Here is a 23,149-nt window from a genome sequence, read left to right as displayed (position 1 = left end):
GTGTTAGTAGCCTATCCTCTCTCCTAAGTAGCCAAACCCTCTTTTCTGGCTATTTAGGGTCTCTGTCTCTGGGGAAACTTTAGATAACGAATGCAAGAGCTCATCCGAGTTCCTCTGCATCTCTCTCTTCACCTTCTGCCAAGGAATCGACTGCTGACCGCGCTGGAAGCCTGCAAACCTGCAACATAGTAGCAAAGACGACTACTGCAACTCTGTAACGCTGATCCTGCCGCCTTCTCAACTGTTTTCCTGCTTGTGCATGCTGTGGGGGTAGTCTGCCTCCTCTCTGCACCAGAAGCTCCGAAGAAATCTCCCGTGGGTCGACGGAATCTTCCCCCTGCAACCGCAGGCACCAAAAAGCTGCATTACCGGTCCCTTGGGTCTCCTCTCAGCACGATGAGCGAGGTCCCTCGAATCCAGCGACTCTGTCCAAGTGACCCCCACAGTCCAGTGACTCTTCAGTCCAAGTTTGGTGGAGGTAAGTCCTTGCCTCACCTCGCTGGGCTGCATTGCTGGGAACCGCGACTTTTGCAGCTACTCCGGCCCCTGTGCACTTCCGGCGGAAATCCTTTGTGCACAGCCAAGCCTGGGTCCACGGCACTCTAACCTGCATTGCACAACTTTCTAAGTTGGTCTCCGGCGACGTGGGACTCCTTTGTGCGACTTCGGGTGAGCACCGTTTCACGCATCCTCGTAGTGTCTGTTTCTGGCACTTCTCCGGGTGCTACCTGCTTCAGAGAAGGCTCCTTGTCTTGCTCGACGTCCCCTCTCTCTGCTGGTCCAATTTGCGACCTCCTGGTCCCTCCTGGGCCTCAGCAGCGTCCAAAAACGCTAACCGCACGATTTGCAGCTAGCAAGGCTTGTTGGCGTTCTTTCGGCGGGAAAACACTTCTGCACGACTCTCCACGGCAAGAGGGATCCGTCCACCAAAGGGGAAGTCTCTAGCCCTTTTCGTTCCTGCAGAAACCTCAGCTTCTTCTGTCCAGTAGAAGCTTCTTTGCACCCGCAGCTGGCATTTCCTGGGCATCTGCCCATCTCCGACTTGCTTGTGACTTTTGGACTTGGTCCCCTTGTTCCACAGGTACCCTAGATTGGAAATCCACAGTTGTTGCATTGCTGGTTTGTGTCTTTCCTGCATTATTCCTCTAACACGAGTTCTTTGTCCTTAAGGGAACTTTAGTGCACTTTGCACTCACTTTTCAGGGTCTTGGGGAGGGTTATTTTTCTAACTCTCACTATTTTCTAATAGTCCCAGCAACCCTCTACAAGGTCACATAGGTTTGGGGTCCCTTAGTGGTTCGAATTCCACTTTTGGAGTATATGGTTTGTGTTGCCCCTATCCCTATGTTTCCCCATTGCATCCTATTGTAACTATACATTGTTTGCACTGTTTTCTAAGACTATACTGCATATTTTTGCTATTGTGTATATATATCTTGTGTATATTTCCTATCCTCTCACTGAGGGTACACTCTAAGATACTTTGGCATATTGTCATAAAAATAAAGTACCTTTATTTTTAGTATAACTGTGTGTTGTGTTTTCTTATGATATTGTGCATATGACACTAAGTGGTACTGTAGTAGCTTCACACGTCTCCTAGTTCAGCCTAAGCTGCTCTGCTAAGCTACCATTATCTATCAGCCTAAGCTGCTAGACACCCTATACACTAATAAGGGATAACTGGGCCTGGTGCAAGGTGCAAGTACCCCTTGGTACTCACTACAAGCCAGTCCAGCCTCCTACACACCCATTTTAAAGTGTTGCATTTACATATTGCTCCCAGTGGCTGGTAGACATGGTGTCATATCTATAACTGAAAAATACATCAATTATTTTAATTGGGAGAAATCTAAAGTGCAGATTTTTTTTCTCCATTTTATGAACATTTTTTCCAGAACATTTGTATGCACTTTATATTTCTCCCATTTAAAAATGTTTTTATGTTTTATTATACATGTAACAGCGCCACATTTGGTGAAAGGTATGTCCTGTGCCACAAGTACATAGGACCCAAGCTCTTAGTCACCCATACACATATATTCCACATATATTCCATTCATAAGCACACATGTTCATACATCTCCACAGACCACACTCTTACTTATACGCATGGTAGCCCTGTCCTAGTGCCCCTAGTCAAATTATTTTGTTCAAACCATAGTCTTTGGCTCTATGGACATTAGGCTTAAAGTGAATAAAACTGGGTGTGGGTGTCTGGTAACATTGTGCAAGTGGCTTGGCCTTCAGTAGCTCACAATGATTTTCACTGATCAAAAGCAGGTCTCACCACAGAACAGGTTGGAGACCTCTGTGTTAGTTTAATATAAATATTTTTTTTGTTACACTGTCTTAACTCTTTTGATGTATGATGACTCTGATTTATGCACCCAGTGGCACCTAACATATACACAAGCTTTATAATTAAATCTTGCTTTGAATGCAATTGTTGAATAGTTTGCTCATAATTCACAAGTAAATGTCTCTTAAATGTAAGTCTTTTTATATCTGTTGTAACCAAATTTTGAAAAAGATCCAAACTACCGTTAGTTACAGCTGAATAAAAGTGCTTGTAAGCCAGTATTCCTATATTCAAATTTCTAACCAATTGTAATTTTAGTAATCCATTGTAAAAAAAAAAAAAATCCATTATACAAATACATTTGTAAATGTCTATTTCAGTCTCAAAGAAAATATCTTCTATTGCTCAGAAAGAGTAAGGTTTGAAAAATTAATCCTCAGGTTTCCATCATTGTTGAGTCGCTGTTTCTAGTACTCTTCTTTGTTTTTCTTTGTTTTTATATCTACCGTTGAAGACAGGTGATAGTATAACTGTGCTAGTACGTTCTATATTTTGTGCCTCTATTTTTGTGGTTCTTGCACTGCAATTATAATTGAATCCATAAGAAGTCCTTCAACACCACTAGTAAATGCACCTGAGGATGTGTTTAAGCTTGTAGGCCTTTTAACTGAATATGGTTCTTGCCTGTAGTAAACCATCATTTACACAATCATAGATGTGACTTCAGAACTAACACATTTTATGAGAATCAGACTGGATCTTATATGTTTTTGGTAATTCGTTGTGTGGCATTTGTCTCTCAATATTTAATGTTATATTCCCACCATCTAACTCTAAGGTGGCAGTTGGTTGTGGTAATTACTGTTCACTTGGTCTGTTTTCTCTTTGTGTCAATGTTAAGTCTTTTGCTTAATAAAGACTCCTCTATGTAGTTTTGATGTCTTCAATCTTATTGGATTACAGCAACAGACCATCAACCTTAGAGGTGGCTTCTCAGTCCCAGTCTAACTGTCCTCAACTGAAATTGTAGAATCCTCCAGCTGTTGGGAGCAATATTCAGTCTTAATGACCTAATAACCATTCTAACATGATGACTCAGCCACAGCAGTCAACCTTCTCATGTCCTTGTTTCTCTTCCATAAACTACTTTCTGCATTTATCCTTTTTAGTGATTCTTTCATGAATCTCATATTCCTGTTACCCATAATTTTGATAATGTATCAATAACTTTTTTCAAACAGATTTCGATATTTCACTTCAGAATAAATTTAAATTTCAGTTAGTACATGAAGCAAAATGTTAATTTCTTGCACAAATTGGTTCATTTTAATGGCCTCATTTAGATGTCACTGGTGATACGGTAATCTTTTACACGGATTGGTAGTTCAGGAATGTGAAGTTATGTCACTGTTTCAACATTCCACCCATAGAATGCAGAAGTACCTCAGAAAATAATGTTTTTGCACTGATTTTCGTAGCTCACATCCTGAATTCCAAGCCTTTGTTTTGGTAATATGTTCCACTAGATTTGACTGGCGGAGACGTAAGGATTTGACGCATCCTCAGGTTTCCCAAGGTTGGTAAATCTGGGGATACGTCAAAATCCATGGGTGTTGCGTGGGAATACCCACCGCAATGCCCATGCAACGCCGCCCTTGCGCAGAGTAAGGCAGCAACGCAACAATTTGCCCTGCCTTCCCTTACTCCATATCTATGAGGCCATTCAAAGCCTGCTGCTTTTCTAACTGGGAAAATTTGACAAGCACATATAATTGTAACATAGATATTTACAGGGACACATTCAACTCTTTGTTTTACAAGCCATCTGCACTGGACATCCCAAAAACAACAAAGCCAATAGGTCTTGCCTATACATGAGCAATTGGCTTTGGCAATGTGTTACGCCATGTTAAACACCAGTGTGGCTGCTGTTGAGCATGTCTAAAATGTAGTAGCGTGGAGTGTCAGAGTGAAGGGGAGGAGTAGAGTATTGTAGAGTTGAGTAGCAGGGAGGAGAGTTTAGTGGCAGAAAATGTAGTAGAGTGGAGTGGGGCGGAATAAGGTGGAGTGGGTTGGAGTGGTTTGAGGTAGTGAGGTGGATTGCATTGGAGTAGAGTAGGGTGGATTGGGGTGGACTGGATGGATTGGAGTGGGGTGCACTGAAATAGGATGGGGTGGGGTGGATTAGATTGGGATACAGTAGGTGAATTGGAGTAGAGTGTGGTGGAATGAAATGAGTGGGGGGACAGGAGTGGGGTGGGGTGGATTGGTGTGGCGTGGATTGGATTGGAGTGTGGTGGATTGAAATGTGGTGGGGTGAATTTGATTGGGGTGTGCTGGGCTGCTGTGGGATGCATTGGAGTGGGGTGGGACGGATTGGATTAGACTGTGGGTGGGGTGGATTGGATTAGGGTGATGTGGATTGGAGTGGGTGGCGTGGATTGGAGTGGAGTGGATGGCGGTGGATTGGACTGGAGTGGGGTGGGGTGGATTGGAATGGTGTGTGGTGGATTGATGTGGACTGGAGTGGGGTGGATTAAAGGGGATTGTATTGGAGCAGAGAGGAATGGATTGGATTAGAGTGAGGTGGATTGGGTAGGTGTTGGTCTTGATTAAGTGGGGTGGATTAGAGTGGGGTGGGTTGGATTGGACCAGGGTGGTTTGGATTAGATTGGAGTAGATTGGACTGGAGTGGGGTGGGGTGTGTTGGATTGGAGAGGATTGGAGTGGGTGAATTACATTGAGGTAGGGTGGATTGGAGTGTGGTGAGGTGGATGGATTCGATTGGAGTGGGGTGACAGGAACTGGGGTGGGGAGGATGGTATTGGGGAGGATTGGATTGGAGGGGAGGGGAGGGGAGTGGAGTGGACTGGATGGATTGGGTGGGAGTGTGATGGCCTGACTTGGGATGGGGTGGGGTGGATTGGAGTGGAGTGGGTTGGGGTAGGGTGGATTGGAGAGTGGTGGAGTAGATTCAAATGGGATGGATTGGAGTGGGGTAGACTGGAGGGGTGGATTGGTGTGGGTTGGTTTGGAGTGTAGTGGATTGCATTGAGGTGAGGTGGGCTGGATTGGTGCCAGATGAATTGGACTGTAGTGGGACTGTGGACTCGAGTGGAGTGAGGTGGATTGGATTGGGTGGATCGAATTGGAGTGGAGTGGATTGGAGTGAGTGGATTGGACTGAGTGGGGTGGATTGGATTGAGTGAGGTGGTCTAGGGTGGGATTGGGTGGATTGGATTGAGTTTGGTGGATTGGGGTAGATTGGATGGGGTGGGATGCATTGTATTAGACTGAGGTGGATTGGATTAGGGTGAGATGGATTGGAGTGGGTGGTGTGGATTGGAGCAGAGTGGGGGGGGTGGATTGTGGTGTATTGGACTTGAGTGGGGTGGGGTGGATTGGAATAGTGTGGGGTGGATTGATGTGGACTGGCTGGGACTGGAGTGGGTGGATTAAAGTGGATTGCATTGGAGCGGAGGGGGATGGATTGGATTAGAGTGAGGTGGATTGGGTAGTGGTAGACTTGATTGAAGTGGGGTGGATTGGATTGGAGTAGGGTGAGTTGCATTGGAGTAAAATAGTTTGGATTGGATTGGGGTAGATTGGACTGGAATGGAGTGGACTGGATTGGGGTGGGGTGGTTTGGATAGATGACAGGTAAAGTATATTGGAGTGGGGTAGATTGGACTGGGCTGGATTGGGGTGGATTGGATTGGTGTGGGTAGGACTGAATTGTAGTGGAGTGGATTGTGGTGGATGGAGTGGGGTGAATTGGGATGGAGTGGGTGGATTGGATTGGGGTGAGGTGAGGTGGATTCGATTGGAGTGGGGCAGATTGTTTTGGATTAAGTGGGTTGTTTGGGATTGGAGTGGGGAAAATTAGAGTGGGGCAGGTTGTTTTGGTTTAAAGTGGGTCAGATTGGAGTGTGGCAGGTTGTCCTGGATTGAAGTGGGGCAGATTGTTTTGGTTTGGAGAGGGGCAAATTGGTGAGTGGCAAATTGTTTTGAATATGACTGAGGCAGATTGGAGTGGGACAGATTGTTTTAGATTGGAGTGGAGCACATTACAGTGGGGCAGATTGTTTTGGATTGGAGTGGGGCAGAATTTTTAGGGTGGATTAAAGTGGGGTGGACTGGATGGGAGTGGAGTGAATTGGGATGGATTGGATTGGAGTGAATTGGGTTGGATTGGAGGAGGGCGTATTGTTTTGGGTTGCAGTGGGGCATATTGGAATGGGGCGGATTGGAGTGGGACAGAGTGTTTCGGGTTGGAGTGGGGCAGACTAGAGCAGCGGATTAGGGTGGGGCAGATTGTAATGGGGTGGATTCTAGTGGGACGGATTGTCTTGGATAGCAGATGGGAGTGGGGAGGATTGGAGTTTGACATATTGTTTTGGATTAAAGTGGGGCAGATTGGAGTAAAGTGAATGGGAGTGGGGCAGATTGTTTTGGATTGGAGTGCAGCAGATTGTAATGGGGCAGATTGGAGTGGGGCAGATTGTTTTTAATTGGAGTGGGGCAGATTGTTTTGGATTGGAGTGGGGCAGATTGTTTTGAAATGGAGTGGGGCTGATTAGATTGGGGTGGGTTAGGACGATCTGAGTGAGGTGGATTGGAGTGGATTGGATTGGGGTGAGTGGTTTGGATTGCAGTGGGGCAGATTGGAGTGGGGTGGATTGGGGTGTACTACACAATTATGTCTTAAAGCATCATTTCAGAAATTATACATAATAAAGAAACAATGTCACTTTGCAATATTTCGAACAAGTTAATCGTCATCTTTTGAGACGAACGCTTACAAGCAAAACCGAAAAAAAACATGAGTGGAAAGTTAGAAAAGATGGCTTGACAAAATAAAAGAAAGTTAGCTTTAAAAAATAAAACTTGCCAATTTTGTTTGTCCTGCGGGGCACGTTTTTGACAGTCACATAAGCCTTCTGTTTGCAGGTCACTAGAAGTTAAAACGAAAAAAAAAGTACCTCGATCATTTCAGGAGCAGTGGACGGGCACTAATTAAGTTGAATCAATCTGTGCTTGGGCTCTGCTCCACACAGAGGAACAGAAATTATGCCAGGCGTGCCTTGACAAATTACGAGGCTGTAAATAAGCGTGCCTTGCAAACCAATAAATGGTGAGAAACAGGCTGGCTCCAAGCCCTTTATTCTACACAACAAAGTCTTGCAAGCAAGACGCATGCACTGGCGCATGCACTCGTAGGCTGAACCCTAAAAACAGCCTCTTCCGGGAATAGTTTTTTTCCTGGAGATGTCTTCACTCCTTATGTTTTGAAAAAAGCTGAAAACATTACCATCTAGGCAACAAAAGTAGTTTTTATTAAACTGTCTTAACTTAGCTTGCATTATTGCCTCCCACATCTCCATGGTTCTCTGATAAAAATGCACTTTACAAATATCAGTAACATAACATATCATATCAGGTTAGAGCATGTATCACTGATAACTATCTCAAGAGGCATACAAAATTATGAGCCCAACTAATGGGTGGTGTTCTTTCATTACTGACCACAAATGTAAATGTGGTGACAGTGGAATACCGGTGGGGCCACGCCGTGTTTATATTAAGGAAAGATCACAGGTGCCTTCATGTCGGCCCAGTATGTACTATGTGCAGATGCTAAATAAGATGAGCGACATCTCCTTGTTACTATCTACAGTGCTCTGCTGCCCTTTTGTGGGTCAGACTTAGCATCATAAATACCTCTAGTAACATGTATTCGTGTAACCAGTGAGGTTAGACAATTTTGGCCAGTGGAGCTCATGTGTTTTTACCCACACAGGTGATGGAGGCGTGCAAGGACGCTGGTCTTGTGAAGTCCATTGGTGTGTCCAACTTTAATCGCAGGCAACTGGAGCTGATCCTTAACAAACCAGGACTCAAATACAAACCTGTCTGCAACCAGGTAGGAGATGAATTCCTATTGGCAACCATTAGGCACTAAATTATACTTATAAACAGGTTTTCTGTGCCTTTAAGTTGTGTGTTCTTTCACGGCCAGATCTGTTATTTATAGGATTTTTCTCCCATTTCCATGGTAGTGATCAATTTATTTTCTTGGGCATAATCCTAAAACCATTTCTATGGTGGATCACCAAGTAATCCCTGGAAAGGATATTTATCCAAGATGTAACAATATCGATGTTATCACAAGGAGGGGTGTCACCTGTCTTTAATGTTGTGATTCATGTTAAAACTTGTTGTATTTGTGTTGTTCATTGTGTGACTTTTCATGCGCTTATTTTCCATACTATCCCTGTGCTGTATCTACAGCATGTGGTTTACATGTTTACTACTTAGACTGTGTGTATAATGCAGTTAGACGTATGAAGTTTGGGGTGAACTGCCATTTAAATATTTACCTCAGATCCAGCTATGGTGCAGTAACTAAATTTGCTGAGTGTAAAGGATTACCATGTTCTTAATTGTCATTTGCTGCATTGTTAATTTGCATTGAAAGCAACAGAAACAGCTTCCCAATGGTTGCCAGATACTTTGGTACAACCTGGGCCTACTGCATTCAAATGGTTGCCATATACTTTAGCACAACCTGGGCTTACAGCATTCCAATGTTTGCCATATACTTAAGTACAACCTGGGCTTACAGCATTCCAGTGGTTACCATATACTTTGGTACAACCTAGGCTTGCAGCATCCCAATGGTTGCCATATACTTTGGTACAACCTGGGCTTACAGCATTCCAGTGGTTACCATATACTTTGGTACACCATATGCTTGTAGCAATCCAAGTGTTGCCACATACTTTGGTACAACCTGGGCTTATTGTCTTTTTTGCCTTTTTTAGTGTCAGTTTTACACATGACATTTTATGTGTAATTTTGCAAGTCATTTTCTGCACCCAGGCAGAAGGAATAGCGTTTGTACATGCTACTTCTCCTCCTTTCCTTATTGCAGTATTTGCAGTGATATCTGAAAAGTTGGGGCAAATGTACTGCTAGAATCGAGGGCAATATGTACCATATTTCTGGCCGCAAGAAACAGTTGTAATGTGCGCCCCCCAATTTTGCAAACCAACCTATTTACTAATAGGTCAGTTTGCAAAATAAACAATCTAGGTGCTCCCGGTCCAATTCAATAGGTATGTTTAAACAGGTCAGAATAACAGGAATTGTAGCCTGCAAGGGTCTGGAGATCACCATGACTGTGAGCTCTTTTAAATGAAGAACCATTTTTTGTAGCAGCCCAATATCCTTAAAGTATCAACAAAACATAACAAAGCACTCCAAACAAAGTTTCATATTAGAACAGTATTATTTTACAGTACATTTAATGATGTATAGTTATTGTATCAGCAAAACACAATCTAGTGGACTGTGAGGAAAACATCGTATTACATGGAATCCATTTGCGCATTAATATGCTTCGTGAAGTAAGACAACAAACTGTAATCTGGATGTAGATAAAGGTTGTCTTATCAATTAAGAGATATTGCTGGGTGGGTTGAAGAATCAGCTGACACGTGTTTTGTCCCGGAATAGAGACTTCTTCAGGGCAAAAGCCAAAACACAATATGTATTTCAGGCATTAGACGACAAGTACATCCTGATAGTCTTTCGCAAAAAGTACCCAAGAAAAGTATAGATCAGAAACGCTTCTGTAATGAACGGTTGTTAAAGTATTCTTGTTGTGGACCCGGATGGTCCATTTTATTCCATTTAGGTCGTTTATAGTATGTGAAAAAACAGTCAAAAGCCTCGGTTAACTGGGTTGAATCGAAAAAGTTGGTACAGTTCCCAGAGCGTGTTAGAGTCGAGCCGGCATGACATTTTTTGGGAGTGCTATGTTATGTTTTGTTAACATTAGTAATCTAAACAGTTTATCTGGTTCGATGTCACACATCAGGACAACGGGTGTGTTGTAACATAGAAGCACCTAGCAATTGAATGTGAGGACAGAGAATTTTACTCCTTCTGAAACTTTTCTCCCAGTTAATTAAGGAGAACGGGTCCAAAGGAGACTCCTCCCCTTTTGTGTAGCACTTACTACCCCACCATGGTGGGTTGGTAATTTTTTTTTTTATAACTCTATTTTATTGAGTTTATAATAGAACAACTTAAAGACAAAGACAGAAACAAAGCAGTGTATATCAATGTGAGATACCACAATGTCTATTGCTCCCCTAGGCGAAGGATGATGACACATACAGACAGAAACATGGAACATATCCAATCAGACCAATAGTAGCTTCCTCCACCTCCCCTTCCCAAGGAGCTCACATGTAACCAAGGTGTTCATATACTATGTTTACCAGTGTTACCATATCACCGCAGTTGGTTGTCACCTGTATGCATAGCATAACATTCCACAGTCAACAATCATCATCAGTGCTCCAATCAGAGCAGGACTCCTGAAACCCTGTGAAGCACTCTAATAATGTACTCCAAGCCGTTATGTCAGTCAAAGCCCCTTCCTCCCTACGTGTCAATCTCATGTTTTGTTCTTTGGCAACACCCCATTCCAAAACATCACGGGTCCAGCTAGGAAAGGATGGGCTTCGTGCACTTATCCAGCCTATAGCCACCCTGTGCTTAGCCAGCACCAGCGCAAGCTGTGCAAATCTGTATGGGACACGCCTACCCCGTGGTCTCCGTAATATACCCAGAAGGCAAGTTAAAGGCATCGCTTCGAGCCCCAGACCATTGACCCCATCTTTCTTCTGAACCACCAACCACCAAAATTACTGCACCTCCCTGCAGGACCAGGCTAAGTGGAGAAAAGAGGCACCTGTCTCCCCACATCTAGGACACCCGGTCTCCCATGTCGGGTCCATCTTGTTAAGTCGAGCAGGCGTAATATATACACAATGAACAAAATGAAAGTGCGACAACTTAAATCTGTGGTTGCAAGAGACCGTGCATACCAGAGACAGTGCCATATTCCAGTCCACATCTTCTTGAGCAGTGGTTCCCAACCTGTGGTCCGGGGACCCCTGGGGGTCCGCGAAGCCTCCTCAGGGGGTCCGCGGCTGCTTAGAAAATTAAATAATATTAACAGATTAGGTGCCAAGCTTTTAGTAATGACTGAGTAGGGGGTCCCTGGATTCCAATAAAAATTCAGTGGGGGTCCCCGGGTTCCAGTAATGATAAAGTGGGGGTCCACAGAAGTCAAAAGGTTGGGAACCACTGTTCTAGAGGGTCCTCCAGTTCTCGATCCCAGGCGTTACTCGCTGCACACTCCACCCCCACATGATCCCCACGCAGCGCCCTATAAAACAAGGTAACCAAATGGGAATCCTCTCCCCAATTTATTAAACCGTTCAACACCTTTGATGCTGGGAGGGGGGGCACCAGGAATCCAGACCAGACCTTTCGAGCCACTCTCAATCTTGGCATACTGCAAGAACTGTCCAACGCTCAATCCGAAAGTATCTTGCGCTTCCTGAAAGGAGATAAACTCCCCGTTAGGGTATAAATCACCGGCCACCAAGCAGCCACCCACTCTCCAAGCTTCCATTGACATTATAGTATCCATATCCCGAAAAGGGGCTAGACTCCAAATCTTTAATTCCCTATCAAAGGGGGCACGTTGAAGTATTTTCTCAACTGCCTGCTCCCAGATCCCTGCTGTAGTCTTAACCAAATAGGGGTCAGGAGTCTCTGACTGACCGCCCGTCCTTAATGCATGCACTAATGCCTCACCTTCCAACATGCCAGCGAATAGCTGCTTCTCCCAATTGTCCGACTGCGTCATCCACTTAGCAGCATGTTGTAAATGAGCTGCATAATATTAGGGAGCACCAAGACTCCATCTTCCATATCCCTTTGTAACGTGGACAACGCCACCCTGATACGACGGCCAGCCCAGACCAAGGAAATCAACAAGCTGTCCAGGCGATTGAAAAGCTGAGCTGCCAACGGAAACAGAGAATTCTGCACAAGGTAAAGACACCGCGGCAAGAACACCATCTTGGCCACAGCCACCCTTCCCATCACGGAAAGAGGCAGCTTATTCCAGAACGAGACAGAGCGCTCCAGACAATTCACCACCCGCTCCACATTGTGTGTCACATGTGCCGTTGTCGTGTGTGTGACCCATATGCCCAAGTATCTAAAACGTTCGAGCTCCCACCTGAGCCCCACCCCGGCAAGTCCTTTGGCAGGGCATCACATAGGGATCCTAAAGGAAACAGGAGCAATTTTTTTCCTATTCAGCCGGAGACCAGATACAGCCCCAAATTCTTCCAAAAGCTGTAACAACAAAGGAACCGAAACGCGTGGCTCTCGGAGGTATATCAACGCATCGTCGGAATATATAGGGAGACAATATGAGTAACCTGACCCACCTGCACACCCCAGGGCCCCAATTCCTCACGCAGCCAGACCGCCAGCGTTTCCACCACTAAAGCAAAGAGGAGCGGTGACAGTGGGCATCCCTGTCTGGTCCCCCTACCAATCGCCCAAGAGACCAAAAGCTCTCCGCTCACTGAACACGTGCAGTGGGAGCAGTGTACAACAAACAAACCCAGGCACAAAAATAGTGGCCAAATCCCATTCCCTGCAGAACTGTCAGTAGGTAGTTCCGCTCCACAGTATCAAAGGCCTTCTCTAGATCCAGTGAAACTAAAACCAATTTGTCTACCGCCCGAAGTTTCCTGTAGAACGTGTGCCAAACGGCATAGATTGTGAGTCGTACTACGACCAGGAATAAATCTACATTGATCCTCGTGTACCAAACCCTGGATCACTCCATGCAGTTGAATAGCCAAAATTTTACACAGAATCTTGACATCCATATTGAGCATAGTGAGTGGACGATATGAAGAAGCGTCATCAGGATCCCCCCCAGGCTCAAGCATTAGACAGACGACGCCCTTACGCATGGTCTCAGGAAGAATGCCCTGATCCCGGGCCTCCTCAAAGACCGCCAACACCTCTTTCTCAGAAGGAGAGAAAACATTTGGTACAACTCGATCGGGAAACCATCCCCACCAGGCGATTTAGATTTTGACAACACCTCCAGAGCCTCACCCACTTCCTCAATTGTTATCTGAGCCTCTAGACTTTCCATACAGTCCGGATTCAGCTGTGGAAGCCTCATCCGCTTCAGAAACTCTCCTAAGCTAACATCGAGGATGGTAGGACCAGCCCTGGACACAACCTGCAAACGCTCCACTAATACCCGAAGGATAGGTAACCAGTACCCCCACCGCGCTCTTAATGCGCAGGATGGGAGACTCAACCTCCTGCTTGAGGAGCCATGCCAGCAATTTACCAGACTTGTCTCCCTCCTTTTGGAGTCGATGTCTATATGATCTAAGGGTGACCTTATCTAGCATGTCCCAGCAGCTCCTGACCTTCTTAAAGAGCCCAAGCTGCTCTTGCTCAACCTCTCGAGTTATCGGTGTCGGGTGTTGTAATACCTCCCGTGCACTCTCCCAGTCTGTAAGTTCCTGTTCCATTTGTTTGCGCACCTCACATGAAGTGCCGATACGCACTTGTAAGGAAATGCCTCCTTGGCATTGTTACCCCCTGACTTTTTGCCTTTTGTTGATGCCAGTTATGATTGAAAGTGTGCTGGGACCCTGCTAACCAGGCCCCAGCACCAGTGTTCTTTCCCTAAACTGTACCTTTGCTTCCACAATTGGCACAGCCCTGGCACTCAGTTAAGTCCCTTGTAAATGGTACCCCTGGTACCAAGGGCCCTAATGCCAGGGAAGGTCTCAAAGGGCTGCAGCATGTATTATGCCACCCTGGGGAACCCTCACTCAGCACATGCACACTGCCTCACAGCTTGTGTGTGCTGGTGGGGAGAGTGCCATGCCAACCTAACACTGCCTGTGGCAGAGGTAAGTCACCCCTCTAGCAGGCCTTACTGCACTAAGGCAGGGTGCACTATACCACAGGTGAGGGCATATGTGCATGAGCACTATGCCCCTACAGTGTCTAAGCAAAACCTTAGACATTGTAAGTGCAGGGTAGCCATAAGAGTATATGGTCTGGGAGTTTGTCAAACACGAACTCCACAGTTCCATAATGGCTACACTGAAACCTGGGAAGTTTGGTATCAAACTTCTCAGCACAATAAATGCACACTGATGCCAGTGTGGAATTTATTGTAAAATGTATCCAGAGGGCATCTTAGAGATGCCCCCTGAATACCAGTCCAACTCCTAGTGCTAGGCTGACCAGTTTCTGCCAGCCTGCCACAACCAGACGAGTCGCTGGCCCCATGGGGAGAGTTCCTTCGTCACCTTATGGCCAGGAACAAAGCCTGTACTGGGTGGAGGTGCTTCTCATCTCCCCCTGCAGGAACTGTAACACCTGCCTTTTGTTACAGCACCCCAGGGCATCCCAGCTAGTGGAGATGCCCGCCCCTCCGGCCACTGCCCCCACTTTTGGCGGCAAGGCTGGAGGAGTTAATGAGAAAAACAAGGAGGAGTCACCCACCAGTCAGGACAGCCCCTAAAGTGTCCTGAGCTGAGGTGACCCCTGCCTTTAGAAATCCTCCATCTTAAGTTTGGAGGATTCCCCCAATAGGATTAGGGATGTCCCCCCTCCCCTCAGGGAGGAGGCACAAAGAGGGTGTAGCCATCCTCCAGGACAGTAGCCATTGGCTACTGCCCCCAGAATTAAACACACCCCTAATTTTAGTATTTAGGGGGCACCCCAGAACCCAGGAAATCAGATTCCTGCAACCTGAAACAAGAAGAAGGACTGCTGACCTGAAAGCCCTGCAGAGACGACGGAGACGACAGCTGCCTTGGCCCAGCCCTACCGGCCTGTCTCCTGACTCAAAGAAAACTGCAACAGCGACGCATCAGACAGGGACCAGTGACCTCTGAAGCCCCAGAGGACTGCCCTGAACCAAAGGACCAAGAAGCTCCCATGAACAGCGGCTCTGTTCAACAACAGCAACAACTTTGCGACTTTCTTGCAGCTTTTAAAGACTTCACTTTTCCCGCCGGAAGCATGAGACTTCACCCTCTGCACCCAACGCCCTCGGCTCGAGCTCCAGAGAACCAACACTACAGGGAGGACTCCCAGGCGACTGCGACCTCGTGAGTAACCCGAGACGACCCCCCCTGGACCCTCACAGCGACGCATGCAGAGAGAATCCAGAGGCTCCCCCTGACCGCGACTGCCTGTAACAAGGAACCCGACGCCTGGACCAAGCACTGCACCAGCAGCCCCCAGGCCATTTTAACTAAAACTGTATCTGTTATTGCTCTAATTCAAAGTTCCTTACTTACCTGTGTGGAATACCTTGCATTTTAGGTATTTACTTCAAATCTTGAACTTGTGGTTCTAAAAATTAAGAAAATATGTTTTTCTATTTAAAAACTATGGGCCTGGAGTTAAGTCTTTGAGTGTGTGTTCCTCATTTAATGCCTGGGTGTGTACAACAATTGCTTAACACTACCCTCTGATAAGCCTACTGCTCGACCACACTACCACAAAATAGAGCCTTGGAAGTATCTAATTTTGCCACTATCTTACCTCTAAGGGGAACCCTTGGACTCTGTGCACACTATCTCTTACTTTGAGATAGTATATACAGAGCCAACTTCCTACAACACTCCCCTTAATACCGCCTTCATGGCTTCCCATTCTGTGCCCCTTGAGTTAGTCGTACCCCAATTCAAATCCAAGTAGTCCTTAAGGGCCACCAACATGTTCTCGCGACAACCAGCATCCATCAAAAAAGACATAAGCATACGCCAACTGCGGGACACTTTAGCATCAGATCCCCACAGCACGTGCATCAGCACTGGTGCATGATCAGACAAAAACCTCCCCAAATGCTTGACATCCATTACCTGTGAACAAGTCAGTCCACCCAAGAGGAAACGGTCCAACCGACTATATGTATTGTGCGTCTTAGAATGACAGGTGTATTCCCTAGTCTCCGGAGGTAGTTCTCTCCATCCATCCCAGAGCCCTAGATTATGCATAACCTCAGTGAGGGGTCTCGTCATTAATGGTTTGATGCCCAATTTAGACTGAGAATGATCCATCTCGCTTTCCAATATGCAATTGTAGTCTCCAGCCCATTACAGAGGGGCGACTATCCCCTCCTCTGTCATATGTGTTTCCTGGAGACACATTATGGGGGTCATTCTGACCCCGGCGGGCGGCGGGAGCCGCCCGCCTGGAGGGAACCGCCAGAATACCGCTGCGCGGTCAAAAGACCGCCGCAGGTATTCTGGGTTTCCCACTGGGCTGGCGGGCGACCGCCAAAAGGCCGCCCGCCAGCCCAGTGGGAAACAACCCTCCATGAGGATGCCGGCTCCGAATGGAGCCGGCGGAGTGGAGGATGTGCGACAGGTGCAGTAGCACCCGTCGCGAATTTCAGTGTCTGCTGAGCAGACACTGAAATTCAAAGTGGGGCCCTCTTACGGGGGCCCACGACACCCCTCACCGCCATCCTGTTCCTGGCGGGCGGAACCGCCAGGAACAGGATGGCGGTGAGGGGGTCGGAATCCCCATGGGGGATTCCTATGGGCAGCGGAAAGTCGGCGGTACACCGCCGACTTTCCGCTTCTGGCCGCGGCTGTACCGCCGCGGTCAGAATGCCCGGCGGAGCACCGCCAGCCTGTTGGCGGTGCTACCGCCGACCCCGCCGCCGGGGTCAGAATGACCCCCTATATGTACCTTATGTCGCCTCAGGAAGGAGTGTACTCTATAACATGTAGTATAGCTCTTCATCCCCCTAACATTTCATGTCAGTATATTAATCTGTTGACCCATGTTAAGAATGCATATCTACTCCTCCCCCAGGGCTCCTCCTCCAACCCTACGCCCAAAAGGTGAAGGCACACGAGTCCCTACTGCCCGTCCCACATTCAACAATGCACTGCTGTTATAAACATCAAACCTCTGTGACTTTGCGCAAACTGTAAACCCCCGAACCCGTATGCCCACTCCGGATAAAGTAAAACATACACATCAAAATATACTGTATATCCATATATATGTATGTTGCCAGGACAACAGCCCACACCTCAACACCCAAAAGTCCTACCACAACTGTGGAAGTGAACACCCCCCGTCCCAACGACAGTATACACAGTGCCTACCTCCCCAACCATTCATAGTCTAGGATAAGCATTTCCCCCCCAAACATAGAATACAAATGCAAATGAAGCCCCTTTAAACAAACATCCGTGACATTTCCATTGCTCCCCATCATGTGAGTTGTGTTCCGCAAGCCGAACACAAGACCCCCTGCGGGACCGCAAGAGCAGTATCCACCAAAGGCCAACATGTTCAAGAATCAACAGAAAACATCTCAGCTCCCCCATCTGATGAGTCAGCAAGTCCGACGGCCTGCTCAGGATCCACCACCGCCATAGTACCATCCTGTTGGATTTAAATTCTGCTGACAGAGTTATCACAATGCTGCGCAGCGTCCCGCAACGGGCCATCTCCATGCCTCCTCCAGTCCACACCGTCCACTCTAGAAGTACCCAACTCCAGACCACCCAGAAGAACCCGAGCCAACCTTGTCTCACATCTCCAGCCATCTTCAGACTTTCTCGGGATGATCAAAAAACTATTACTTGCCTCCAGAAATCACCTTCAGACGTGCAAGATACAATAACATGTATCTGATGTTCATGGCACGAAGCTTGGCTTTCACCTCCAAAAAACCCTTTCGGGGGGACTGGACCTTATTCGTATAGTCCGGGTAAATGGATATTTTGCAATTTCCCAAAACAGCCCTGTCAGTCTCACGGGTTGTCCGCAGGATACGGTCTCTATCTTTATAGTTCAGGAAGTGTGCTGTGATGGCCCTCGGTGGCGCCCCGGGCTGAGGAGGAGCAGTCAAAGCCCTGTGAGTGCGCTCCACCACAAACACCCTGGACAACCCCACTGGCTGCCATACGTCTCTGATCCATTGCTCAACAAAACTTTCCACTGTGGAGCCTTCCGCACGTTCCGAGAATCCAAGGAGGTGCACGTTGTTCCGTCAGGATCTGCCCTCTGAATCCTCCAGCCTCCCCTCCAATGTCCCAACAGTGGAAGTGACCTGAGCCATCTGTTTGCGCGAGGTGACAACCTCTTCTGGCAAGTCCACAATAGACCCCTCCGCCACCCTGACCTTATCATAGACCTTGCAGAGATCAGCTCGAAGAAGGTTCACCTCCACAGCCACTGTTTCTATTTTCCCCTCCAGGGCCAATCTAGTCCCATGAATGGCGGCTAACAGTTCAGCACGTGAGGGCTCCTCTGTAGTGGCCGGCACCGCCAATGCCTCTCCAGAATCTCCAGACCCCCCCAAACGAACCTTTCGCTGTGGCAGCGGAGTATATGTAGTAAAGTGCTCCATTGTGTTCCCCTGCGACGGCCTGGTCTGCTGATGCCGCCCCATCTTACCTCCACCAACCGATAATAGGATGTGTCACCACCAGGACAATGCAGATCAGCTGTCCAGCCCAAATATCCACAATAGGAGGCTACGAATGCCCATGCAGCCACGCCGTCTACTCTGACTCGGCGTGGGTCAGGTGTGCTCACTGCACGCGGAGTTGTAGGTCCCAATCCTCCACATCTCTGCACAAATTCCAAAATCGCAAAAGACACTTCACCGTCTCAGTGCAGCCACCTGTTGAGTCCCAGATTGGCGACCCTCGTCGTCTCTCACACGAGAGCTCTGCAGGGCGGTGTGCCACCCCAGGCCACTCCTCAGCAACCCAGACTGGGCCATGCACTACCTCCACTCCTGTCCCCGCACCTCACCGTCGCCATGCAGGTCCGATCCTCTTCACATGAGGGAAATATATCTGAGCCCGATATGTTGTAAGGCGGACCAAAGAGGAGGCCGATGTGCCCCCGCCTCCTTCTCGAAACGGCATCACGGAGCAAGCCGAGACCAAGCGCCCGCCCCGGCTCCTGTCATCCGCCTTGCTGACGTCAGGGAGTGGAACAGCCCCAGAGAACCCCCCCCCCCGAGAACACCAGCTGCCCGCTTTGGGACTGGTTAGCAGCCGCGCCCGCAAGGGAAGGCCATAACAGACCCACCACGCCCAGCGCAAGGCCGCGCCCGCCCAGCCTAGGTCCGACTCCACACTCCAGCCGACCAGGGACCTAAAAATAACCAAACGCGGGCACGAACCTGCTACAGCCGTCGGGGCACTGCTGCTTGCAGTTTTTGGGGGGTGCACGAGTGTCAGGCACCCCAGGATTATATTGGGATGGCGAAGCGCACTAGAGAAGCTTCCTGCTGGCCATCTTGGTTGGCCACGCCCCCCTGGGTTGGTAATTTTAACATGGTTTGCTACTGCTATTACGGGCTCAAACCATTGACACATATGAATAGGAATCGCAATTTGTACGGGGCGCCGCAACATGTCTTTTCCAAATCACGATTCGTAATCCAATTCTTAACCCATTTTAGGAGTCTGTAAAATGTTACCATCTCCCAAAATGGCTTTACTCCATAGTTCAAACATTTGTAGGAGGTGCAAACCCACAAATTTAGCATATTGAAGGTTTTACAACCACTAAATACTGTAATACATCTGATCCTTCGATCTTTAAAATTCCATAGTCAGTCTACTCTCGCTCAATTAAGATCTGATTTGGGTGTTTACAGCAAGAGTGTAGTAAAGCATCATATTCGTCACCATATATCTTTTAAAAAACTCACTAGAATGCTGCAGACCATTCAGAACTCGGCAGCCAGAATCACTCCCAGCCTCTCACGTAGCACTCACATCGCACAACACCTGAAGTAGCTATACTGGCTCCGCACATACAAACAAGCACAATTCAACTCCTCACCCACACATTGAAAGAACTACATAAAACTGGCCCAGCATACCTCAACAATCGCTTCAGCTTTCATAAACCTTCCCGAGACCTCCACTTCTCCAGACTCCTTGCACACATCCCACGCATGCAGAAATCAGATCCAGCAGTCAAGCTTTCTTCTACTTTGCAACTAAAACTTGGGAAGACCTGCTGCCAAATGTAAGAGCCTAATCTTCATGTTTGTATTTGTTTTTAATACCTTCTTAATGACTTAATGAAATGTATTCTTTTGTAACGTAGGCAAGAAGGCATTGCAAAGCAGGTTTTTGTAAGGAAGATATATAATACTCTTGAAATTGTTAACAATTAATATATTCCCTTAATATTCCCTTATATCACTGTACTAGTATGCATGGATTCAAAGGACAATGATTGAGAAGTACTGACATTTTGATCTCAATATATGTACATTTTGAGCAGTTCAATCAATCAATGAATCAGGATTTGTAGAGTGCACTACTCACCCATGAGGGTAGCCAGGTGCTGAGATCCAAGCTGCTCTGGGGGGGCATCAATTGATTGTGTTGTAGCCAACGTTGAACATGTGGTGTGGACAGGAGTCTGTGGGAGCTCCTGAGTGAACGGAGTGCTTGATATCAGTGGGGTCCTGCCTGGCAAGCTGGTTCCAAGCGGTGATCCTGTGGTTGGGGGTAGTTCCTGTGGGGTGAGGAGGCTGATGATGTTGTCGTCGTCAAGTTATGAAAGTCTCCAGAGGTGTTTATGATGTGTTGGGTCATGGTGAAAGTCATATTAAGAAATTATGTGTAAAATGATTAGTAATTAAAAATAAATTGAACGGTGGGAGATACTGCGGGACGAATTGTTGATTTCTGGCTCAAATTAAAGATGGACTGAGTTAAGAGTGATTTTAACTCCAAACAAATTAGAGAGGTACCCCCATACTCCCAAAGTGACAGGGTTAGAATATGTACACACACAAGAAATTTCCCTTTGGCAATTATTTGAAACCAATGTTTTTGCGATGTATTGCTGGTACACAATTTTGGTCAAATAAGGCTAGCAACTTATTACAAGCTGTGTTAAACCCACTTAAGATTAAAATTAAATGCCCTAGTTAGACCACAATATATAATCAATGCTTTTTTTATTATTCTTGAGAAAAAATACAAACTCCCTCTGCAGTGCATATTACATTCAACTACTAAAGATAAAACTTATCATCTATTATTTCCTTAAAAACATAAAAATCAACACTTAAAAACAAATTTCCACGTGTTCACTCGAAAGTGCTAATTCACATATATACTCCGAATGAACTGTCTCATGCATACTCTTCGTGGTGTCTAACATTGGGGGTTCAACAACTGCTATACTTTGTCACTTCTATTATCTTTTTTTGTGTTTAACCATTTCTCATTTTTGAATCATTGAAAGCAATGTCAAAATTAGTTTCCTATTATAACATCTCTTTAAAACTATATTCTAACTATTTATTTAAAAAACATTGCTACATATCTTGACAGACTCTATTGTGTACCAGCCTCACAACTTTTTTAAACCGTAGGTTTTCTGGGATTTTATGATCAGAGGTCATCATTCGCAAAACTGTATTGCGATTTCATGATAATGGAAATCTTGAGGAATACATACTTCAAGCAATGCTGATGAACAGCATATTAGTGAACTCGATGATCACAACTGTGCTAAATGGGGACCATTTTGGACGAAGCACAAAATGATTCACCTTATAGAACTACAGAAAGTTAGATATAAAAGTAGCAATAGATAGAGTAAAAGAGTGGTGACAGCTGGAACACCAGCTATTCTGTACTACCCTTTATAAAGACTTTGAATTAATAACCAGTTCTCTCATACCGTACTAGAGGGAGATTAAACAAACCAGCGCAGACTGAGAAGACCAACAAGGTGAACTGCTCCCTGAATTGTGGCAAGCCTCTGGCCTAGATGACATATCTCCTCCCCTCATAAATCATAAGGCAATAAGATGTGCCTTCACCTGTAGAAGAGTTGATGCTCAATTGGCAGGGAAAGTTACAGTTACGGATACTTCGGAGATTCATTTAGCTTTTACCTTTTTCTCTAAGAGAAGATAACATGTGTATATGTAAGATTCCAAACAGTCACCTTGCCAGGTGCTGCAAACAATATATTACTGTATTCCGAAAACCCAGAAGCGTCCATCATTAGAATTCTGAAGAGTATAGATGCTGCTGGTTATCTGTTTTAATAGAACAAATCAGAACTTTGTCCATGAATGTTCTTTCCACACCACAGTTCTAGAGAGTTTAGGAAATTCAAGTGCTTGCATCATTGATTAGCTAATTTGTTAATATTTCCTTTTCAAATAATATCCAAGACACTTTCCTACATAGTGCAGTCTTAAGGATATGCATTCGCTCCTGAGAGTTGAATACTCAGCCCTGACTTAGGCGCATAAGTCTGTTCTTGGGATTGCCCTGAGTTATATGAATGAGTGGATCAAATCTTCTCACTAACAGCATTAGGATATATCCCTCAGACTCTCACTCAGGATCTAGTGAAAATGTTCACCCAAGCCAGGTGGCAAAATCATGAATCTCCTGCAAGCGAGGAAGGAGAATGACTGCCTCTGTCTAAGGAAAACTTTGAAGACATTACCTTTCTAGATGCATTTGATTTCAATATTGAAATACTGATTATAGTTTTACCTGTCATTTGGTTCCAGCTCTTAGGTGTGTGAGGGTGTGAATGGCCACATACATGATGATGATTATTATTGATATTATTGTCGATATTAGTAGTAGTAGTAATCATATCAATAATAATATATACAAGTGTAATCAAAATGATGTAAATAATACAAAGAATAGTATTTTTATTATAATTGTTTTAATAATAATACTACTACTAATACTACTACTAATACTACTAATACTATTAATAATAATAATACACTTACCCCTTGGGTCAATACACCTGCTATCTTAGGGGGTCATTCTGACCTCTGCGGTAAAAGGCGCTTACCGCCGGTCAGAAGACTGCCATAACACCGCCGCGGCCGCGGGAAACCGTCACGGTCATTCTGACCCGCAA

The 23,149-nt window shown here is 46.1% G+C and overlaps 1 protein-coding gene across 1 annotated transcript in view; it reads left to right on the top strand.

The window, feature by feature from the left end:
- LOC138287475 (rho crystallin-like) overlaps positions 1-23,149 on the top strand; it is a 383,283-nt gene that overhangs the window by 287,092 nt on the left and 73,042 nt on the right. The window contains exon 6 of the mRNA XM_069227917.1: positions 8,103-8,225. Within this exon, the coding sequence (XP_069084018.1) occupies positions 8,103-8,225 (123 nt within the window). The remainder of the gene's footprint in view (positions 1-8,102; positions 8,226-23,149) is intronic.

The sequence above is a fragment of the Pleurodeles waltl genome, chromosome 4_1, assembly GCF_031143425.1.
Source record: "Pleurodeles waltl isolate 20211129_DDA chromosome 4_1, aPleWal1.hap1.20221129, whole genome shotgun sequence".
Classification (NCBI taxonomy): Eukaryota; Metazoa; Chordata; class Amphibia; order Caudata; family Salamandridae; genus Pleurodeles; species Pleurodeles waltl.
This window is presented reverse-complemented; position numbering and strand designations above follow the sequence as displayed.